Source organism: Argiope bruennichi, chromosome 6 (genome assembly GCF_947563725.1).
Source record: "Argiope bruennichi chromosome 6, qqArgBrue1.1, whole genome shotgun sequence".
In the NCBI taxonomy this organism is placed as follows: Eukaryota; Metazoa; Arthropoda; class Arachnida; order Araneae; family Araneidae; genus Argiope; species Argiope bruennichi.
Genome location: NC_079156.1, coordinates 70,531,133 through 70,556,095, shown reverse-complemented (window position 1 = coordinate 70,556,095; position 24,963 = coordinate 70,531,133). Strand labels below are relative to the sequence as shown.

At 29.3% G+C, this 24,963-nt stretch overlaps 1 protein-coding gene across 1 annotated transcript; it reads right to left on the bottom strand.

Moving 5' to 3' along the window:
- Positions 1–2,711: 2,711 nt before the first annotated feature.
- On the bottom strand, positions 2,712–16,705 carry LOC129972857 (uncharacterized). The gene is made up of 4 exons (XM_056087156.1): positions 16,607–16,705; positions 11,798–11,942; positions 9,936–9,985; positions 2,712–2,932 (listed from the first exon to the last, which is right to left on the bottom strand). Exons 1-4 carry the CDS (start codon positions 16,643–16,645, stop codon positions 2,825–2,827), a joined length of 342 nt encoding a protein of 113 aa, XP_055943131.1. The 5' UTR covers positions 16,646–16,705; the 3' UTR covers positions 2,712–2,824.
- Between the last annotated feature and the right edge of the window lie 8,258 nt (positions 16,706–24,963).

The following is a 24,963-nucleotide window of genomic DNA, read 5'->3' as shown; positions in this document are numbered from 1 at the left end:
ATTAATTTTGTTAATTAATAATCAAGTAACAAATCAAGACACATCATTTTGTCTGAGATAAAGAACTGAAGCATCTAAGTTTCTGACTTACTAAAAAAATGTGTCAGAACTTATGCCAACCTACATAATTTCATTCAAAGATTTATAAATTTACTGGGAAGCATACTTACCACGGCCTTAGAAAGGGTTAAAGTGCAAATATAAATCTTTTTCGCTAAAATTCGAGAGCAAAAATAGGATTATTTTTAGTATGAAAAAAAAATCCTTTTTCTGGTTATAAAAAATATGCTGAATATGGGCATTTCATAATTTTTATTTAATATTTTAGTATTTTATTTATGGTTGATTCTTTTTTTTAAACTAATTTATAGAAGATAATAATATAAATGATAATAATGAAAGATTTTTTTTTAACATTTGTCTTTATAAGTCCTTCAAAAAAATTGTCTCTGCTGAAAGGTTTTAAGATTAAGGTTTAAAAAAAAAAACCCATAAAAATATGCTGAGCTGATACAAATATTTGAAATAAATTGTAATTTTAATTATATTTATAATGAGTTTGATTTTTTATTAACGATAATGAATATGTTTCTCTATAATATTCATTGTGTTTTAATCTTCATATTGTTTTATTTTCAATGGTTACACATCTATTTAGCTCATATATAGCTAGTTCAAATATATATATATATATATATATATAATTTTCATTAAAAAAAACTTTGCAATCAATTAACCGAAAGACAGGTATGCTCGGGTTTGATGCAAATTAGCCTTGGACGCGAATCAAAGCTTTACTTATTATATTTGAAATATATGTGGTGACAACGGTTGTAATTATATGATAAAATGCTGAAATAGTACAATGATGAGGATGTTAATATGTAAAACACAGAAAAGGGCAATAAAGTAGCTTAAACTAATAAATATATTTGTTAATTTATGCAAAATATAAAGTTACAGATGTAATGAATAGAAAGTTAAAATTATAAATTGCTATCATAAATATACGTTTTAAAGCTTTATTAATATTTTACTTAATAGCCATTAATATCATTCATAATTAATTTTCTGTACAATTAAGCTAATTTGTAAAATTAGAACCTGTAAGAACCTGTTTCCATGCTCCAAGCATTGTACTGATTATCAATTTTTATTTTATTTGAAAGATCAAAAACAATACTTTATTGTACATTTTCTATGGGTTTTGAATTGACAGAGTTCCCTTTCAAAATTATTGTACGGATTATTATTTCATATAAAATGGCATGACCTTTAAATATTTTATAATTAGTCGCTTGTCCCATGTCACACTCCATTTTTGAGAGGATAGGTATCTGATTTCTCGCCAATATAGTTAAAATCGTGCCAATCATCCAAAAACTCGTCAAAAATCCACCATTTTGAATTGTTACAAGAAATGGTAAAAAGCGGCTTTTAAATTTCCGCTAAATTATTGTCAAGAAATTGTGTTACATTTGGAGAGTAATTGCCCCAAAAATGGCACTTTGACTAAAGAAAGTAATCTTAAGTTGGGCCTTCGAAAGATAACACAAATGAAACCTTGAAAATTGCCCAAATTTCAACTACCATACCAATTTTTCCAGGCAATTTCGCTATTTTGCAAAGATATCTAACCAAACAAAAAGTTCCATGTTTATTGTGTCAATATAATACAAAATAGTACTTTCGCTTTTTGTGATAATATGCAACTTATCAAACTTAAATTATTATGGTGGCCGAACAGATGATTGGCTAGTTATAATTATTATGGAATGAATTAACGTAATTTTCTCAAATTCACTTCCATTTATGACTTTTAATATGAATTAATTAAAATTAATTAAATGATTGTTCATTATATTTTGAAAACACAACTTTAGAGATCTGGAACACGCTGAAGTATGTGGAAAATTTTTTAATCCAATTCTTTCTTCAGTAACGTGAAATTTGCAAAAGTGAAAGAAGTTAATTTATGCGAATAGAATGCTTGATGAACATTTGGTTTAGCTGCATGTTATAGACTAACTTTAAGCTTAACCACATGCCGTTGATCATCATAGAATTTGGCGATGACAAAAATGACCTTGGCGATAAATAACTGGTTACAATAAACATGACACCTTTGACGATTTTCTTGGACATTTTAATCGCTGACATTCGATAATAAACTAGTACCCAAAAGTGTGGGTACCAGTTAAAAATAAAAGAGGCCTTGTTTGGTCAGCGCTACCGGGTTAAAATATTTTTAATCCAGGGTTGTCCAAAACAAAAGTGGTTTTTTTTTTTTTTTTGACTGGAGGATTAAAGTTCAAATATTATGTTTAAACGTAACAAATATTAATCATTTTTGGTATAGTAAATTCTTTATTATAATCAACTTCACAAATAAGCACATATATTCTAATGATTTAAGTGAATTAAGACGAAACAAACTAGTTGATCGAGTTATATAAAATATTCTAAATAAAATGATTTCCATGGCGACCGCTATTAAAACGACGCCAAGAATAACACCAAGCTAGAACTACTCGCATTTAGTCGCAAGGGAAAATGTATATGGTTGTAATCAATTGGCTACCTTTGGCTGTTTTTTACATGATTTGGCGGTTTATGGATGTCGCTGAGAAAATCACGTTGTACCATAAAATGTATTAAAAATATTTTTTATAATTTCAAATGTATTCGGAGATTCAAAATTAGAGTCATAATTCAGAGCCATAAAAATTTTTTTTATTTTCACTTATAACAATTTAAAACAAATTTCATGTTCACAATCTTTTCAAACATAAATAAAATTATTTCTTTTTCGGAATACAAAATTTCATTGCGCGGTGGAACTGGTGGCAACAGTCTCTGGCATTGATGTAGACGTAGTTGTGCTAGCGGGTTCCTGGCATCTTCGCATTGGAAACCAACCACCACTTCTTTCCTGTAATATGAATTAAACTTCATTTAGATGCTTCATTTTCATATATATCTATGCTATAGTGCGATCTAATGAACATAAATAATATGATCATATTACTATGCATTTAATTAACCCTCATTGGCAGAAAAAAATATATAAGGCGCGTCTCAAATGCCTAGAATATTAACAAAAACACATTTAATACCTTCCCCAAAAAAAAAATCAGCATGAAAAATATGCAAACGAAGTACAGAATTAAGAATAACGTATTAAATCATGCACAAATATTTCAAAAATTTACGAATCAGTTGAAATAATAAATATACATAAAATAATATTATTTAGATTTATATATGTAGTGATTTAATGAGGTACAATTAAAGCATAATTACAACTTTCATGTTCAATTCATTTATTGTATTTAAGTAACATATCAGACTCATGCAACAAATTACATTATTTATCAGGTGAGGATATGATTTTCTTTTGGTTTGAAGTTTTTGAAGCCATACAATGCACGGGCCGAAAATTGGCAATTTATCGCTTTTGAGGCATCAATTTTTTGCTTTTAAGGTTATTAAGAACGTTGTCGCGACTTATACCCAACAAAAAATTACAACTTGCCCCAATTACCCGCCATGCACCCGATTCTCCAGTCTGGCCAATAAAGGGCAGGATCGTAAGAAGTTATTTTTTAAATTTTAATGGTGATTCATTTAGATGTCAAAAAATATTTAGATAGACTTCAGCATCTCAAGTGTTCTTTCCGATCTTAAGTGAATGACCATAATAACAAATGTCCAAAAATATTTGTCAACTAATGAAGACTCCAAAGAATTAATAAAACACAATCTCTATTGCGTGTGTTGGTTCTTGGGAGACAGATTTTTTTTGGCTTGGCGTAACCAAACTTAGCACAGATATAACTTGAAGAATAAGAATGTCCCAGCCCCAAAGCAATTTTTTAAAATTAAAATCTTAATCCATTAAAAATTAAATGAAATTTAATAATTATAAATTATTGATAGTTTCCGAAAGTATTTATGTAAACAACTAATTTTCATATAATTTCAAAGCATATATATAGAAAAAAAATTGTCTTTTTAAAGATACTAATTCACCATGTATGCTGATTTTTCCTAAATATTTCATAAAAATATTTTTTTACCTAATTTTCAATAAAGAATAGTTTGAAATGAAATTCAAACTATTTCCATTATTTCATCAAATTTTTAATCGCGCAGTTGTTTTCCATTGTTGAAAGTTAAAGAAGAAAGATTCTATTTAGAAAATTGAATCTGAAAAATAAGAAAGTTAGGTTACAGTACAACAAATGAGACTTGCAATCTGAAAATAGATTTCCCAAACAATTACAAGAGACTTACACTGATTTGTGTTAACACGTGACTTATGTACGTGAGCAATGTTTATATGAAGAAGTTTCATTGTATGATAAATGGATCAAGATAAAGGGTGTTAAGGTATATGTCTATCTATACAAATTTTTAAAAATCCCTCTAATGAGCTATTTCAACTCATTTTCTGGATCAATGTGATTGTAAACAATGAAAAATATTGATTAGGAAATTCTGCGCCAATTGAAATTCTGCAAAATGTGTCAATTTGGGTAAAAAATAATGAAAACTGCAACAAAAAGCAAAACACTCTAGAAAAAAAATTCTATTGCACTTATTCCAATTATTTTCATACACAGCATACTTACAGCTGTGATGAAGAGAATGAACTAGGATTTAAAAAATATATGCATTTTCAAAAAAATTATATCTAATCAAGTATTCCTAAATTGAAAATTTCACAAAATTCGTTATTGAAAATTACATTACGCAGCTCTAAAATAAAAACTACTCAGTTCAAAGTTATATCCCTAGTTCATTGCCTTTGGTAACATATATGCAAAATTTCAAGATAATATATTAATAAGTTTTTAAGATGTGTTTTGCGTATCAAAATTTTTACGAAATCCCTTTTCAAAAAATTGATTTAAAGTTTTCGTTTGTCTTGCACTAAAAATGCTTTGTAAACATTATGATGCGGAAATTAAGGTAAAGTGGCCTATGCGTGTTCAAATTAAGAAGGGCCAAAAGTTTTAACAGCAACGTTTATTTACAAATAACTTTAAAATTTAAACATAACAAAAACAAGAATGCTCTAAGAAACTCGTGATGCAGAGAGCCGTGAAAATGCTGGCGCGAGCTCTTTTTAATGGAACAAAATTGTAGTTGCCACAAGCATGACAAATGTTTGAAGAAAAAAAAAAAAAACTACCGCGCGGCGCCACAACATAAACAATGTTCAAAAGCAGATGTAATTGCCAATCCCTTCGGCATAAAAACTACACAAAACGTTTTCTAATATGCGTCGCTTCCTGTTAGAACATATTATAAAATAAATTATAATTCAGAAAGGCATGTATTTGATAAAATGTTGCAAAACATTCAACTTACGGTTTCGTTTTCAGCTACAGTGGTTTATAAAAAAAATTATATCTCGGTTTCTATTTATCGTAGAATTAAAACAAACACAGATTTAGAAACCCAAATAAATGGGTTTAAAAAAAATTGTGAACTTTGTCCAAAAACTGCCTTTTAAATGTAGACGGATACTTTAATATAAATTATGCTTTTAGATGTTTAAATCACAGTTTGGTGCTTAAAAATAACTTTTGGAAGGCCTCATAAACACCGAACTTCAGTATAGGAGATTTAATAAGAATTAAATACAACTAATAGCTACGAATTAGTTATTCGTCAAAGAGAGTAAATAGAGAAATTAGATCAGAAACTAGAATGAAGAACAGTAGCAAACATAACACAAAACAAGCTAATGTGATAAAAAAAAATTATTCTGGGCTGATTTTTGTCATAGAAATCAAGCGCTTCGTTTATTGCTGTACTTGCCGCTTTTGGCGACCAGCTGCTTCACTGGGAATACTATTTGTATTTACTTTCAGTTAACCTTTATGCAAAGTTTGAAGCTCGTGATTATCTGAAGAAAAATAATTTATGGAATACATTTTGGCTGACATTAAAACCGTGTTATTTCAATAATCTTACACATGTTCTCTTAATTGTACACATGAACCATCTTAATTGTGTTTAGGTCTATTACCCTTATATTGCATTCAACGCATAAGTGTCCACTTCAGCTATTTTCTAATTTTCTCATAATTGTAACTTCACTTTCTTTATCCTTATATAAATAAGACAGATTTTTAACATAATTCATCTTTCTCAGCTTTGAACAATGAAAGAAAATCTTAAAATTAAGTATTTAATGAAACAATGGAAACAGTTCGAATTTTAGCACAACAATCAACTCTATTATTGAAAATAATGCAAAAATACAAAAAAGTGACAAAATTGAGGGAAACTTTCACCAAGAATTAAATTACCATCAAAAAACGATATATTTTTAAATTTTAAAATGGGGTAAAAATCAATTTTGAGTACCAATATTTTCAATATTTATCGCAGAAAGATACCGAAAATCAGACTTAATTTTAAAATAATTAAAATTTCAAAAATAATTGTTCTAAGATCATGCTTCCAACTTCCAGAGTATATAAATGCCATATTTATTAGTTCTGTCCCAAACGCGCACATACTTTTATCTTCATTATTTGTAGATTACGTCTATTCATTCACAAGAGGCAATACCATTTTCTTTAATCTCCGAGAAATTTAAAGTGTTTAACTGCTTACAAAATAACATTTAAATTTATTCTGCCTAATATTTGAACTTTGCTATAAAAATTCCTATTTAATTATTTGTATTTAGAAATAACTGTAAGGCATTACATATTTGGTGGTCATTCTCTCATCATGTTTCAAAATATCTTTTGTATTGACTCAAAAAAGGAACTTTAAATAAAATTATAAATTATAGCAATTTGGCGAGATATTTGGCTTTAAATAACGCTTGGTCCATCTTGATGAAAAATCGTGTAGCCCTGAAAAATATTATGATTTAAGTTTTAATTCTAATCGACGTTTTGAGTTAGAATTTGAACGTGCAATTTTGTATTATTTATAATCATATCATATTTATTTACAGCTTAATTAGTATTTGTGAGGGATTTTTACACACTTTATATATAATTAATTTATTTGCAGGATTGTTCGTGTTTTAGTAATCCACATTGAATAATTTGATGCTTGAATACAGCGTGCTAAAGAGCATTTAATAATGTGTGAGGAAACTTTTGATTCCAACTTCAGTAAACTTTTGAATACAGCTTTCTAATTTCAATTATTATCTATCAATTATAAGCAAACTGAATTGCAAATTATTCGATTATCTTTCATATACTTTATCTATTAAAACAAGTTAAGGGATGATTTTTAATAGGTGTTTCATCTGTTTTTAAAAAATGTTATATTTTCTATTGTTTTAAATAAATTTTAATTTGTTTTATATAAATTAATATTTTATAATCAATATAAAAATAAATTGAAAAATTTCTTATGGAAATTGCTTCTACCGTTTATTTCAGTCATTTCTGAAATATAGCTGTGTTTTTATAATGGTTGGTTATGCTATTGGTTCCATTATATTTAACATTTTATTTTCATTTTATATGCTTACTATAAAATTTTGATATAATTTATAATAATTAATTTCATTCTTAATTTAGATAACTATGTTAAAAAGTCGATTATTTGCAAAAAATATCGAATATTTTTTTATTCAATATTCTTAATTTCTAAACATACTTCTTCATTAAACAGTTCAAATTTTATTTCTAAACATATTCTTTGAAAGCTACATTAATTTCGTATTTGCATAATGCTAGTTTATATTTGTTTTAATATATTGATTTTTATATTTGTTTTGATATTATTTTACATCTTTAAATGTGTTTCTTCAAATTTTAGCTTTTAATACAATTTACTTACTAAAAACATCGCAAACTAGAACCCATTGTATATATTTTTTTATTAAAATTTGACATAATAATTTCTCAGTATGTTCTTTTTACCCCAACTAGACAATTAGTAATCAGTTGCTTTAAACATATACCACAGTTATTTTAATATTTCATAATGGGAAGCAGTTGAAAGTTTCATGGTATTTATCAATCGAACCACAATTTTTAAAGATTAGGTAGACGGTTAGCTTTGCGTTAATTCAAGAACTAGAAAATATATTTATTAAATTATCTGTAAGATTTTTAGGAAATCGTTTGGTAAACTTTTAAACTAGATGGTTTTTGCTTTGTTTCTTTTTAGCTAAAAGACTCTTATTTTCTTAAATTTTTAAAAACTTTTGACATTTTAATGGTATATTTTAATTTCATAAAGAATTTTTTTTATTTGTTTTATGTAAAAATACAAAAAAATTTGCATTTTTCAAAAAAAAAATCATCCGGGACTTTGTCACATAATTTAACATATATTATTTGGACGAACTGTTAATTTTTTTTGTATTTCTGCAGTTTATAGCAACTTTAATTATGGATGATTAAATAATTGACAAAAGGCATTTAAAAACATTTACAATTCGAAAAGTAATCAGATACCTAATTATACATATTCGAATGCAGTGATTCTTTTTAGTGTTTAGGAGGCTCAAAATTATAGGTTCATCACAATTCCTAAAAATTGTTTCTATTTTTGCTGTTATAGACTTTTACAATAACAACTATCAATTAACAAAAACGATGCATTTTTTCAGAACGGCGTGTCAGATTCGACATAAGGGTGGAAAGGATTTGCATTTAAAGAATTTAGTTGTAATTTCTTCGACTTTAGAAAGGCTTGAAGGGCATTTATACGCATTTCTTAAATGAAAAAATCTGCATTTTCTTTCCAAAACATGAAACAACTGCAAACAGGATTTTTGTTTTAAGAGAACTATTCTATCTTGCTTTCCTCCGAACTTCCTATTTTTGATACTAAAATGTTTATCTACAATTAGTTCAAAATTAGATGTTCAAGACACAGATTAACACGCCGATTGCCTTGTGACTCGCATGTGATTCATACCCATTATCTAATTAGTTCACACCTGTTGTTTAATTAGATACCCCCTTGACTATTACAGTTGAAGACAGCAAAATAGTCATCTAATTAGATAGATAATCCAAATCACAGATGTGAACCTTGTTTGCGAACTTATTAATCATGAATCTTTCGAAATCATAATTCGAAAACAATTCCTGTTTTAACCTTTAATACTGACCTTAATCTACTGAATATATTTTATAAGAAGTCAGTATAACGAAATAATTTAAAAGAAATTCTAGCCCAAAACATATAACAAGATAATGTTTCAACACTGATCAGTGTTTTAATTTTATTTTTAAAATTTAATTTTAATTATATAGCAAATATAATGGATGCACATTATATTTGATAAATGATTTAGTAAATATTGCTATTAGTATAATTATTAGGAAGAATTTACTTATTTATTAGAGGACCATCGCTGGTATGAGTAACAAAAAATATCACTGAAAACTTATTTTCTTGATTTTAAATAAACAAATATTTAAATAAATTTTGTGCAAATATATCCTACGAAGTTATTGAGAAAAAAATCTTATATATTTTTTTATTAACATAATTAAAATCTAATTCAAAATTTGAAACATCTCACTTGCAAAGTGCAAAAACCCTTCCCCCCCCCAGAAAGTTGTTACTAGCTAAACATGTTGTTTTAATGCACATGGTTTGTTTCAAACAATGTTTTAAACAATTATTTAACACCTTCGATGCGAAGATACGCTCCTGATATTTGGAACATTAATAAATTAGATGACTTTTTCCTTGTTATTTCTTAACTATGGTAGGAATAAATTCATCTAATTAGATAGACGGTTCAATACAAATAGATAAGTGAGAACCAAAGACGAGTCTTTGCAGCAAAAAAAAAAAAAAAAAGTGTGAAAATGTTAGTGCATGTCACTATTTGCAGGTATTATAGTAGCCTATGAACATTATCTATTTTAAAATAATATAATCCTGAATCTAAGCCAAAACATCAAAATAAAATATCAGCTTACTGTGCATTCTAGTCCAGGTTGACAACGAAACATTTCATCGCAGGGCATACCTAAAATAAAGTTTTTAAATATTACTAAAAAAAGGATAGATCTATAATTTAACAACTTTTATTTCAAATATTAATATGCATGGTACTTAAACTAGATAGAAGAAAAATAGTTTTTTTTTTTAAAATCTGTTTACAGAGTACAGCAACTTAACTTTAAAGTGAAATAAAGTTTTAAATTCTGAATCCACTGATGGATATGACATACGCTTCAACTGATAAATGAAATGAAATGCAGATTTAAAATTTTCCAGAATGTTTATCCTTTGGCGAGATAATAAATCATGGCCTCTTCAAAATGATTAGAATTGAAAATCAAAATTTCCAATAGTATTTAATTCTGATTTGGAATATGGAAGAAATTCATCCTTTGGGAGTAAGAATCAATCACCTCCTTCTAGTTAGTAGTAATATCTGACCATTGGGAAGGCCGTGGTGGCCTGGTGGTAAGATCTCGGCTTCGGAACGTGAGGTTGCAGGTTCAACACCCGGTTCCACGGAAGAACCGTCGTGTAAGCGAGTCTGGTGCACTTAAAACCAGTCGGGGCCAGACGTCCTCTCGCTGGTGTGGAAGTTTGGAGAGGGGGGATGCCAGCTCAGGTGTCGTCCTCGTCATCTGACCGCGGTTCAAAATTATGAGGTCCGTCCTAAAATAACCCTAGTGTTGCTTTAAAATGGGACGTTAATATAACTAAACTAAACTTTACATCGGGAATGAACGTCCAGAAATTTTCTTGGAAGGCTCTAATTACGGTTTATCATCCCTACATAAAATTCTGGCCCTTGAAAAAAAAAAGTTGCGAGCGCCATGAATACTCAAATTTTTATTTCCAGCACTCCATGCAAAGAGTAAGCACAAGCAAGCACAACCGAGTAAGCATTTTTGTAACCGAATAAAATCAAAATTGACACAAAACTAAATTTTTAGTATGAAAATAGCCTACCAAATGTCATTTATCTAACTCGTTGAGTTATCAAGTTTATATGGTATGTATCTGTGTGGCAAGTATCTGTATCAAGTTTAACAGATGGTCAACCACTTTATAGATTTGATCCAAAATTTGATATAAATGCACATTTCAGGCGTAAAATATATGGGGCAAATTTTATCTATTAAGTTTTTTATGTTTTGTAGTAATCGTATTCACATGCAATCGGACAGCCGGAGAGTCAAATTTCCTTTCGGTGGATTTTGTTCAAAATTGGATAGAAATCTGAAAATTTGATATTAGTCACATTCTGAATTTCCTCCAACTCAGTGTTTTTGAGTTATCTTGCATACAAACAGATAGTGACAGACTGAAAGTTCGTATACATTCAGCAAAGTATAAGATTCCATTAAGACACGCTTGGCGCAGTTTAGCCAAGGTTGGCTCTTGCGCCACTAAAACTCACAACCAACCAACCAGTAAGACACGCATGCGCAGAAGGAAGATTGCACATGAACAGAGAGAGCGGAAATGCCTAGTTCTTTTCATAATGAGACAAGCACTTGCTACTGTGCAGTTTCTGCGCATGCGTGGTTTTACTGGATGGTTTGTAGCTGGCTGAGTATAAACCTACCTATAGATCCAAAATTGTGCTTTTCTGACTTAGGGAATTTAAAACACGGAGATCCTTTTAAATCTTGAGTTTCGAATACTAGAGGATTAGAGTAGTTTTTATATTTTATATGTGAGTATAAAAAAAAGGTGAAGTGCGTTTAATATGGGTTATTAATTGTAATTTTTAATCAAAATTGATGACAAATTGACATAATTTATAAAAAGATCGACCACCCTTCTTCGAATTCGTTTAGAAGAAATAATATCTTACCTCTTCCTCTGTATGTCAGACAGTAACTGATATCCAAAGGCATAAAATTGGGCCTATAGCAATACTGGTTTGCTCTGCATCTTCTTCTATACATAGTACCACATTCTTCTCCTTCCTGCTGCTGACCCTCAACGCATGCCACAATCTGAAAAAAATGCAGAATACTTCAAATTAAATTAATTCATATTTGCTTAATGCATGACGTTAGTTGAGTCACGATAATTTAAATTTAGAATAAATACACTGTGCATTTAATTGTAGAAATAAATTTAATATGGAGGGCCGTTTTTTATGCAATCTTTGGTGGTTTGGTTTGGTTATATTAACGTCCCGTTTGAAGCAACACTAGGGCTATTTTGGGACGGACCTCGTAATTTTGAACCGTGGTCAGATGACGAGAAGACACCTGAGCTGGCACCCCTTCTCTGAACTTCCACATCAAGCCGGCGGGAAGACGTTTGGCCCTGACGGGTTTACCATGCAACAGACCCGCTTATATGACGATTCTTCGATGACATCGGAACTCGAACCTGAAACCCTCCGGTTTCGAAGCCGAGACCTTACCACCAGGCCACCGCGGCCTGAATCTTTGATGATCCACAACAAAAAGAGAGTAAAATGAATTTGTTACCAAAACGTGTGAATAACCACAAAACATTCTCTCATACTCTCTAATAAAGATGTTAACCCAGCAAATGCCTTCCATGGAATTGTCGTACAATAATTACGAAATATTAACTTTTGGGGTGATTTACCATTTTAACTGAATCTATAGCATGATCTCTTAGCGAATTTTTTGGCAATTAATAGTATAAGAAAATCAAATTTTTGTTTTCCGTGTTTCTCTTCAACTATTGAAGAAAAAAAATGATACAAAACTACACTTGTAGTCACAAAATCCCATACCAAATTTGGTATATTTAAGTTGTTACGTTTTTGAGTTATCACTTTTAAATGTTTCTGAAACTACAGACGGTCAACCTCTTGTTGGGTTTGGTATAAAATTTGACTGACGTCTTCACTATAGATGCTAAATTGGCGCACTGAATTTTATTTATATAGCTCTCTTCTTTTTGTAATTATAGTGTTAACTTATATTTCAAAAGTCGGACAGACTTCCTCAGAATGGATTTTGCTCAAAATTTGAAAGAAATCTGCAAATTTGATATAAAGACCGTATATCATATTCCGTCAGTCTAGCTCAAAGAGTTTTTGAGTTATCTTTGCCACAAGCAGACAGACAGATGGACATTTTCCAAAAATGTGTCTTTCAAATTCAAAGAGATCTGAAACATTGAGATCTCAAGTTCGAATTTTTTGACGATTACTATACTTTATCTATACTATGCATGCGAGAAAATAAAAATGGTTGGTTTTCGATATAATCGTCTTGAAATTTTAAGCATTCGTCATATCGGTGGACTGGGTTTCTGGTCTCCTCTTCTATGTACATTGCCGCATGTCAATTATGTCTTCTATGTGCATTGCCGTCTTCAATTCAATGACGAAATGAAAATCATTCGGCTCTAAGCCGCTTTCTCCATGAATTCGTATTAAGATGCCAGCCTATGGCAATAGATTTTAATCAACGAGCTGAGTAAGTTCTCAAAAGAAAAGGAGGTTGGTATCAAATTGGCAACATGCTGATGGACCATCCTCGGCAACGAGCTGGCTTATTAGTATGCCCTAATTGAGACTATAGAAAGTAAATGCTGAGACATTTCTACTTCTTATTCTTTTCTGAATCAAAGGCATTCGAAGTGTTCATTTTGGTGATATGGATGTAGAATTTTTTTCCTAATCAAAATGAAATCTCATTCGTTTTATTATGATTTTTTGCAAAATTTACAATCCAACTACTTGGATTGTATTCGAAGTGTATATGCGTCGTCGATGGGATTTAAAAAAAAGGGAATTGTTACGATGTTAACTGGTTAAAAGAAAACTGAAAATTCCAAACGAATTAGTCATTTTAAGGGTATGTTAAGATCCATTTAGCATTTCTAATAGCAATGTTCTTCAAATAGGGAAATCAGAAACATTGCTCTAGTGATATGACAAATTTTTGAATCTTCGCAAAGATTTTATCAGAAAGTAACTATATTAGATAGATTGTCCAACTCACAGACATGAGTCGTTGCAGCGAATATTTAATATTTGGTTAATATATTAAAAACTAGCAATTATTATTTCTTTTAATTATTTTTATAGTATTTTCATAATTTATAATTCATAATTATAAATATTAAAGAATATTGAAATCAATAGTTTTCCAAAATTTACTACTAGGAGTCTCCACTCTCACAAAATCTCAATTTAATTCAAAATAATCGGTTAACTAATAATTAAGTTTTCAAAAATTTAATAGATCATTGAAAACACATATTGCACAAAGTAAGTAAGAAAATTACTAACGAAACTCCATTTTTACAAATATTAAACATATAAAGGTAATAAAAAAATGAGTTTGAACGATATGACATCGCAGCATAGAGTAAGACAATGGACAAAATAGTGTTGGACCATATTGTTGTTAAATTTATCATGCGGTTGTAACATTACATGAATAGACTCTTCTATTATCAATTAGTGATAAGAAACATTAAATATACTTCAAAAGTATAATTAGGAATCATAGAACTGAATTAAAACGATAAATCAGTAATAATTAGGTAAAATAATAAAGAAGCTTAAACAGAGAAAAAAAGCAAACAAATTTTAATAGAGTAAATTAATAAAATGAAAAAAAAAGACTCGAAAGTAAAAATATTCTAAGATATATAAGCAAAATTTAATAATAAAAAAATCCTTTCGATGTCACAAAATGACTTTGGAAATTAATACCTGAAATGTTATCACTTAATAATAGTAATTTATTTTGATTTTTATATATATAAATGCCCAGGTATTTTTTCAAACAGCCTCGAAACCGTAAAGATTAAAAAAATTTTTATTTGCTATTCAGCTTAAGAAAATAAACATTTAAACTTGGCGTTTTTGATTTAAACACAAAACAAAAAAAAGTAATAAAAAATGAAATAGTTCAGAAAAAGTAGTTGGTTTACAAGAAATTGAGTTCTTTAGGAACAAAATCTACAATGCGATGCTATTATTCTAAATTGTAACCTAAAATTTTTCGTAGTTCATTAATTCGCCATTCTTAATGTTAATTTAAATTTTAATAATTAAATAGGTTGAACCGGAGTTTAACCCCCTTCTTCGCCCAGTTACGATAACGCGCCAAAGCTGACAATCTTTATTATGCACTATAATTGAATATCTGCTCCTTTGCTTTTGAACATTTCACAAGACCGTTGTTGGCGATTTTTAAAAATTGCGCCATGCAGGGGGTTAAACTCCGGTCGTACCATTAAATATTTTACGCAATTCCAACTTTAATAGATTCTTCATCATAATATTTTAAAACTTCAAATTTTGATAGTCATATAATTCACTCATAATATTATAAAGGCCTTCAATCATAACGTAATATGTATCTCTCTCATTTTCTGTTACCTCTCGTAGAATTTATGTTTTAAATTAAAGTGTAAATGATTAATCTGCAATTAATATAATAATATTTTTTACTGAAACAAAGCATTTTTTTTAATAATATGATTACTGATAACAGAGTCACTGGGCGTTTAAACTTTATGGGCACTAAAGAATATCTTTCTTAATTTATGTAATATCTCAAGAATTTGTCAACAAAATTTTCTCAGATTCATCATGAACACATCGATTCATTAACAATGTTTCATTTTAAATGCTTCAAACGCTAAGAAAATAAAATGAATCGTTTAAAATAATCGGTCGAAAACAGGTTTAAAAAAACTTCTTAAAAAATGATGTAGTTAAAACTATAAGCATATACAAAAAGATATGTAACTAACATAAATACAATTTAATTACAAAAGCATGCAACTAACCTAAAAATAATTTAAATCACTGAAAACAGGTTAAAAAAAACTACTTAAAAACGATGTACTTAAAACTATAAGCATATACAAAAAATATATAACTAACATAAATACAATTTACTTACAAAAGCATGCAACTAACCTAAAAATAATTTAAATCATCCGTTGATAGTGGTTGTCATGACAACAATCAGAAAAATGCGAATGCGTGAATTTTCTTCGCCAGTTGGGTAACGCAAATGCGTGAATTTTTCTACGCCAGTTGAGGTAACGCTATGCACATTATACATTTTTAATTTCCTTTATTCTGTGTTATTTTAATTCAAAAGTACTTCAGAATGAATCTGAAACATGGATTAATTAACAATGTTTAATTTTAAATGCATCAAACATTAAGAAAATAAACAGAATCGTTTGAAATAATCCGCCGAAAATGGTAACCCTAGCCTCATTACTGTTGGGAGAAAAAAAAGCTGATGTCTTACTTATTTGGCGGTGGGGAAAATGGAAGATTTTTTTGGCGGGAAAGTTAGTTTTTAATTAATAATTAAAATTCTAATTAAAAATTTAAAAAAGGGACCCCAGGTGCACATTCCCGATCTCTAAGGTATACACGTACCAAATTTGGTAGCTGTATGTCAAATGACCTGGAATGTAGAGCGTCAACACACACACACACACACACACACATTGAGCTTTATTATAAGTATAGATATAGATAAGGTTAAGATATACCATTTTTTCAAAGAATGTGTTAAATTTTACAATTACAAAAAAAGAATAAAAATTAGTAGTAAATTTGTATTACTATGCAATTTAAATTAAAATATGGAACTATTTTTCATCACAAAATTTAAACAGTAGAAAAATATGAATTAAATATAGTTACCAGCATAGCAAGGAAAGCTGACAAAATTATACGATTCATTTTTCTGATACTTTAGTTTCCGAGTGAATCCACGATTTGCTAGGTCTTGCTGAATCTTTATATACCTGGAACAAATTTTCCTCTTGAGAATAGTAACACTTCATATTAATTGTCTTTCCTGTTCACCAGCTGTTATAAATAAAAAATGTGTTTATGCATTTCCATCTGCGACTGAACATTGTTTCCAAAGTAATCGTCTGAATTTTTTCCAGCTTCAGACGATAAATGTATTGTACTGACTGACAGTGTATTAAAGGAATAAAAGCCACATCCAACTGGTAACTTGATTTCCGTGTTCTTTAGTTAAGCAATGAAGTCAAACAGCAGGTTAGTGAGAAATATTTCTGTCCCATTTCGAATTTCGAATGAAGAATTCAAATTCGTCAAGGAAATATGTACGGATATATGAAAAAATTTACCGATATTTGACTTTCTTTAAAAAGTTTTAAAAAGTGATTAAACTGATATCATTATTCAAACAAATTAATTAAAAAAAAGAAGATCTATATTTGACAGTAACAAACATAATTTCGATTGAATTTTTAATTTTAGCTATCTGTGGTTTCGGAGTTCCATTTAGCTTCACATTAACTAAACCATTCAACATTATAATAACATAAAAATTAATTAAATAATTTGAAATATAAAATAGAAATACCATTCATATAATTTTGTATTTCTATCTCTTAACAGAAAAATGAGACTTGATATTTATAAAACGAATTTATTATGCTATGATAAAAATAATCCTAAAAATGTTATCATAAAACGATATATGTATGTAAAGATACTTTAAAATCAATATTGAATCTTCATTAATTTCCTAATTTTTATTTTAAATTATCCCATGTCAACCTCATTCTAAAATGCTTTTATTTCCTGATCCAATTCCCACTTTATTTAATTAATATTGCACAAAGTGTTCAAAATGAGCCGATTTTAACATTTTGACACACTCTGAGTGAAGGAATAAAAATCTCCAGTGTTTACAACATTCTTTAAAAGATACCTAAGATTCCCTATCCTAAATCTACTCGTGTCAAAGAAATCCCTATCAAAATCTCATAGTAAAATCACTCATGGGAAAACTTTTGGGCTCTTGTATCTTGATGCAGACTGATATATCTCTTACCACTTATTCTTTGTACTTAAATTATGTCACCCGTAATGAAATAAATCGATGTTTTAAAATTTCAAACGTTTCTTCTTCCCCGCAACTACTAAAATATATTTATTTGTATAAAAGTATAATAATAATTAGTTCTATAGGTAATATATATTTCATATCTTAATTTCTTCCAATTAAAATGGAATTCTGGTGACATCTTCCTTGTCCTCAAGATATGTTTTAAAGTCGTTTTATAGAAACCTGTTCAGCTTTAACTGATTTCCTTTCATTGTGTCAATAAGCTTAAAATTATAACACTAAGATGTTGATTTAACCATGAAACTAAAATTAATCACGTGGTGCTGTGTCTGGTGAAAACGGAGCTAAAATAATAGAATTTGTGTCTAAAATTCACAAATAATAATACACTATGAAGGGCTGAATATAATTAAGCACAACTCATATATCATCTCGCCATAATTCAGGTCATATCTGATAAAGAAATTTCCTCTTTAATGTCTCCAACTCCCTAGGAACAATTATAAATATAACAATTATAATTTCCTGTTGACGATTCGACGATAATTTATTGATTTAGTTATCATGAATTCTCCAACACATTTTAACTAAATTTTCTAAATATTTTACATCACTAGGTGTATGTACACACTTGAAACATCGAAAATCGTTCAAAATATCGATTTTTTTTTTATTGCTTAATAATGTTGTCTGATCCTTTAGCTTTCAAACGATACCAAGATGTTGTCAATATTCGAAATATTTCTCGAGTTATAATTATTTTTCTTGGGGAGCTTTAATTAAAAACTCTAGTTACGGTGTTTTTAAAACTCATTTTGTGAAGAATGTTATTTTTCCACTATGTTGCTTCATTCAAACAATCATAACTCAACAAGAAATGAACCAAATACAGTTATTTATATATCAAAATAATCAGTATAAAATAGCGGATGTTTTGTGCTTCAATCAAATTTATATTTATAGAAATAAATTTTTTATAGCTATTTGAAAGTTAAAATTACAGAAAAAATCTCGTTTTTTCTATTTATTGTTGATGAAAGAATTGTTTTAAAAAAAACTATACATTTTTATAACTTGATTGAGGCAGACAACATGAAAACTAATATTAGGCATCATTTCCAACTAGAATTATGTGTCTGTGAAAATTAGAGAAAAAAATTTAAGATATCATATTTCAAAAAATAGGCTAATTAGCTCATTAAATATTAATTCATTAATTAATAATTTGTGTAATATGGTTTTTTCTCACTGAAATGAGTTTAAACATATATTAATGACCTACTATGAAAAAACTGGACTTTTAAAGTTAAATTTTAAAAAAAATCTTCAAGTGTATACGTACACCCTTATACTTTTGGTTTTATTAATAGTGGCCTTTAAAACTTTTAGTAACATTTCAAATAATTTCGTAGTAGATATTGCACAGATTGAGTAAATTTTAAAACATAACCTTTAAAACACACACAATTTCATGACAGTTGGGGGAAAATATTTTTTTGGTTCCAATTTTTATTTAAAACAGAAAAATAACAAAATCAACACAGGACTTACAATGGCATCAATTTACGTGATGTTCAGTTAAAATGAAAATGCAACTATTCATTTCTATTTCATCTGGTTTCTAACTGCAGTTTGTATTATTAGATTATTCTGCGATCTTGGAACTTTTTTACCTCTAGGTATTGGTTTTCGAAACCTGCAGAAGTGCCCACAGGAAACTTTCTCACATAATTCTAATAAAGCTTTAATCTCTACCCCTTTTCTCTGCACAAAAGTTTGGATTTTAGCAAGCAAAAGTTTTCAAGGGTTAGATACCAAACATGATGAACAAGTCCACATACCGATAATCATACCGGATTTCATTTATTTAAATCATTGTGATTTTATTTAGCTATCGCATTTACATTTAGGCTTAAAGGCAGATCCTCTGCTTTTTGATAAATTCAGATCAACATTTGATACAGTTTACTTTTTGGATGTTCTAAATGTACACCAATCATCATTTACTTAAGTTAATACATCTTTCAGTTTTGCATTTATGCGAAAATTTGATTCACAAGTTGGTGAGGATATGCATTCAGGCGCTGAAACACTGTACTAAATGTCATTCGTTTCATCGTAAACATGTTCACTTGTCTTCGAAAAGCATGCCAAATGGTCATTCTCTAAATCGATTTCATTCAAAATTTGATGGAAATCGATAAATTTGATGTAAAAACGTCATATCAAATCTCAATTCTCTTAAAAGAGTTTTTCAATTACTTTGCTCATAGACAAACATAATTTTAAAAATGCTTTTTTCGGATTCGGAGAGCTTTTAATCATGGAGATTCATTACAATCTCGGAATCAAAACATTTTTGGACAATTTTGACACTTTATATTTTTTTGTAAGAAAATAATGAGATTGGATGGTTGTATTCGTTGCATAGGGTATACAAAAATTGACTTCATTCCTTGACAAATCAGATAAGAAATTATTAAATAACTTGTAAAGAAAAGCTTGGATAAAACTAATGTTGTTAAATTAAGTTTTGCCAATGGCACGCAGATAATAATGAATACAACAGTGTCGATGAATATTAAAAAAAACTGATGATAAATTTCTTTTCACTCCAATTAATAGTTATAACTGAAATATTTTAATTAGCAACAATAAGATCTTATGCCGGGTTTACACTCGGTCAGTAGGCAGCGCATGCGCAGAAAGGAACTGCTTTATGTTTGCTACAATTTCATAAGATAGAATTCTTTTATCAATAATTCATTAATAAATGAATTATTTATAAGAGAATTATAGATAGAATTTATAAGATAGAATTACAGATACAATTTATAGGATAGAATTATAGATAGAATTAGAATTCATTTCATAAGATAGAATTGGAATTCATTTCATAAGATAGAATTGGAATTCATTTCTTAAGATAGAATTGGAATTCATTTCTTAAGATAGAATTGGAATTCATTTATGATTCGGGAATTCCATGCTTGGCTATAAATTCTAGATATGATGCTTCCGAATTTTTCTTTTTCACTGCGTGTCGTATCGTATTAAAATTGTGGATATTTACACAAAGAAACATGGTAAAATTTTAAAAAAAGTCAACACACTAATTTTGGAAAACTATAGAAAAAATGACAAATAAAAATGAAAACACGCACACAACCTCGTATGGAATGCCTCATACAACCTCGATAGGACAAAGCGCAAAAAATGTCGAAATTAATTTAAGATCAGTAAAATTTTTTGACGCCGAAAAACCCGTCAAATTCTACAAACGCATGCGTATTAAGGGGGAAAAAAAAAGACAATATAGCGGCATGTTGTCCCGTCGGAACATCGAACAACTTTTTTCTGCCTTTCTACGCATGCGCTATCTACTGGCCGTCTTATAATTGGTCGAGTGTAAACCGGGCATTAGTCCCAATACAGGCGAATACAAGCAGGCGATTTTTTTCCTCCAATATAAATGAAAAGTCAAACGATAAATTCATACTTTCCACTTGCTTTTGTTTGCATTTATTTGAAAAAACAATATTTATAAACGATACTTAATTTCTTTAAATATGTTTAAAATGTAAACTTTGTGCATTTTTAAACTTCTTGCCGATTAACACAAGCTTTTGATATATACTAAGAATTCCAAACCTTTTCAATAATACGAACTTTGTAACAAGTCCAGATTTGTATATTATTTTTATAATATTTGTACTTTGATATTATAAATTTTTCAATAAATACTAAATTATTCGATAGCAATATAAACATTACCGATGGCTTCTTCAATACGCAACATTCCATTTTTATTCCATCGTAAACGAAGTACAGGGAAGGTACTGTAATCGATAAAAAAAATTCAAACTCGTGATTTTGATAAAATCCTTCATTTTGGATTTCTCTGAGTCCGAAAAATGTAATTTTGGCATTATGGCTGTTTGTCAGTCAAACTGTCTGTATCAAAGATAACACAAAAACACTGAGGTAAATAAATAAATTTTCACATGCGGTTGTTTCGCCAAATTTGTAGATCTATCTACAAATTATTATCAATTATTATCAAAATTTCTATCAAATATTGAGCAAAATTTGTTCGGAGGAATTCTGTGTGTCCGGCTGTTGGAGTGCTGTAATGTCTTGATCTAGCCTGATGAAATATCGAAGCAGAATTTCCAGACAATTCTTTATTTTACAGCCCTATATATACATAAGAACAACTTGTTTTATCTTGGTTAAATAAATAGTTATTTACACCTGTAGTAGGAGATACAACAGTCGAAGTCGAAGGCTTTCTTGAAACTCAGTTGGTTCTCGGACTCCGAACTCGTGACCGCCTGCAATTCGTTCCCTCTCCCTCCTAAAAAAATCTCCGCACTTTATTGCGGCGACAATCTCCGCCTCTTAATTTACATTGGTCATTTGAGCTCTCTTTCGGCCAATCGGGGTTCAATAATATGCTCTATCAGCGGCGCCAGTGGGTCGTTGGAAGGTCCTTTCACAAAGGGAACATCTAGTATCCAGATGTTTGGACACCCCTTTCTCTTTGAAGGTACTATCAATACCTCTTGGACGAGGAATTCCACATGTGGTCTTTTACTGTAGTCGCTAATGAACATATGCGAGACCACCCAGGCTAAAAGATCCACCATCTGGCTATCTCGAGCAGTTTAGTAAGTAACAGCGACGACACAGCTGGCTGTAAATGTCTTATCAGTACTAGGAAACGGGGAATGTTACAATACAAATGGACTTAATAATTACAAAACCGCAAAGAGTATGTAAATAAAATTTATTACACAGATTTAACATCTGAAATAGAGAAATATTAAATTTTGTACGAAATCTGCCAAGCGGTTGACCATCTGTCGGTTCGTACTTTTTCACGCATAATTCATAAACGTAATGACTTAAATCAGTGAAATTCATAACATTGTCTTGTGACGACAATCGTAGCTCTGTGTCTGACTTTGCTGGGAATTGGTCCCCAAAATGGCGAACAAAACACATATTCTTCAAGGAGATCAATAAATGAGTAGATTAATTTCAGAGGTTTGTATATTGTAACTATCACCAGATCTGTATTTTGTAACTATTTTGCATGGTATTTAGTGAACGCCATTCAGAGGCCATAATTTTATGCAGAGTCAAGAGGATGAACTTAATAGGAGGTATTCGAGAATGTTTTGAGAAGTTCATTTCGTTTGATTTTTGTCTAAATTTTGAAAGAAATTTGAAAATAGTAATTTAAATGTAAAGTAATCTATCTTTACCTTCTACATCGGCAACAGGTATTTTGAAGGCTTTTTTTTCCAAATAATTATATTTAATCTAGATAGAGAACTTCCTCATGTTAAACGCATTGCTTAAATATTTTGACATTTCGTTATCTTCAAATAATCTGGTCACCACAATCGCCTGATCTTACACCATGAGATTTTTCGATAAAAGCATTTTCTGAAAGACTGCATGCCTGAAGTTAGATTTTATTCGATCTCTGATCTAAAAGACAATATTAAGCTTTTGGTAACTTCAAATCCACGGTATACTTTAAGCTGTTCAGTAGGAAAAGCTACTCTGAGAACGGAATATGAGATTAAAAATAACGGAGGCTTCTTTGAGCGTATATAATATTCTAATTTATTCATCTCTTTAGGAAAATGGAAACATGTAGTTTATGTCGCTTGAAACCGCATCTTTTAGTCCTGCAATCTTTAGAGCCACTGGTGCATCTCCAAAGATTTCTGAATCAGCTCTCAGTAATTTCAGCAACAAAGAAATATTTTTTTTTATTTATCTAACAAAAAAATAAATAACGGTAGTGATGCTGTATCATTAGCTGAGAAAATTAAAACTTTTTTAATTGTGCAAAGCCTTCATACTGATGAAATTTCGTTTCATTTCACTAAGAGAAAAAGCTTTACAAATATCTGTAGCAGCGAATTTTAAAATATCTCTATATGTCACGAAATATCCAAGATGGAGTATTTTGATTGATGAATTTTTCATATGAATATAAACTAATCTGAAAAAAATTGCTCAATTGCTTAAATTGCGCTAAAATGTTTTTTTATACAAATTACATTTTTTTTTATCATTTAAAAAAGAGCCGATAAATAAACGTGAAACCGATAATATACATTTCAACACTTTGAAAGCATAGCTTGTAATTTTATTTGTATCATCTGTTCAGAATTAATAGTTAAGATAGTTTAACCTTGCCCTTTTATTTGTATCACTTATTCGGAATTGGGAGAAAAAAAATGCATTGGTTTAAAGAATAATTTTTATGATAAATCTTACAAACAGTGAAAAAAATTATAATTTTTTGAATTTCTTGTCATGCAATATTTAAAAAAAAATTATACATATTAAAAAAAAAATATTAATAACATTCATAATCATAGATTAATTTATGGCAATGTATAAATGAAAAAAATGTGCTTTCAACATTACGATAAACTTATGCTTCAATACATTCTTAAACTAAACAGTTTACATGGCTGAATCTCAAATTTTATTGATTATAAAAATCCAAAGACAGCAAACTATTTTTAATCAATTGTACACTTTGTAAATTAAATAATTTGCTAAATGTTTGACTGACTATCTGTGCAGTATAATTCAAAATAAATCTACAAAATGGAAAGTGAAATGAAGTGCAGTAATAATAATAATAATAATAAAAAAAAAACTAACACTTGAACTTAAGGTTACAATTTAAGAACTCTGGTGACATTGGAATTGGAACACTGGAATTTCAGCTTACAAACGCCATTTAAGAAAGAGCTAGATAGGCATTGGAATCGGAATACTGAATTTAAGATTATAAACGCCATTTAAGAGCTCTGGAGACATTGGAATAAGAACACTGGAATTAAAGGTTACAAAAGCTACTTAAGAGCTCTGGAGACATTGGAACTAAAGGTTACAAACGGTATTCAAGAGCTATGGAGACATTGGAATTTAAGGCTACAAACGCTATTTAAGGGCTCTGGAGACATTGGAATTTAAGGTTACAAACGCTATTTAAGGGCTCTGGAGACATTGGGATTTAAGGTTACAAACGCTATTTAAGAGCTCTGGAGACATTGGAATTTAAGGTTACAAACGCTATTTAAGGGCTCTGGAGACATTGGGATTTAAGGTTACAAACGCTATTTAAGACCTTTGG

Bases quoted from the DNA above. Each gene is read 5' to 3' on its own strand.
- LOC129972857 (XM_056087156.1), bottom strand. From the start codon at position 16,645: ATGAATCGTATAATTTTGTCAGCTTTCCTTGCTATGCTG. The intron at 11,943-16,606 runs GTAACTATATTT...CATTTTTTTCAG, and splicing joins CAGCTTTCCTTGCTATGCTG to ATTGTGGCATGCGTTGAGGG. The intron at 2,933-9,935 runs GTAAGCTGATAT...TTCATATTACAG, and splicing joins AACCTGGACTAGAATGCACA to GAAAGAAGTGGTGGTTGGTT.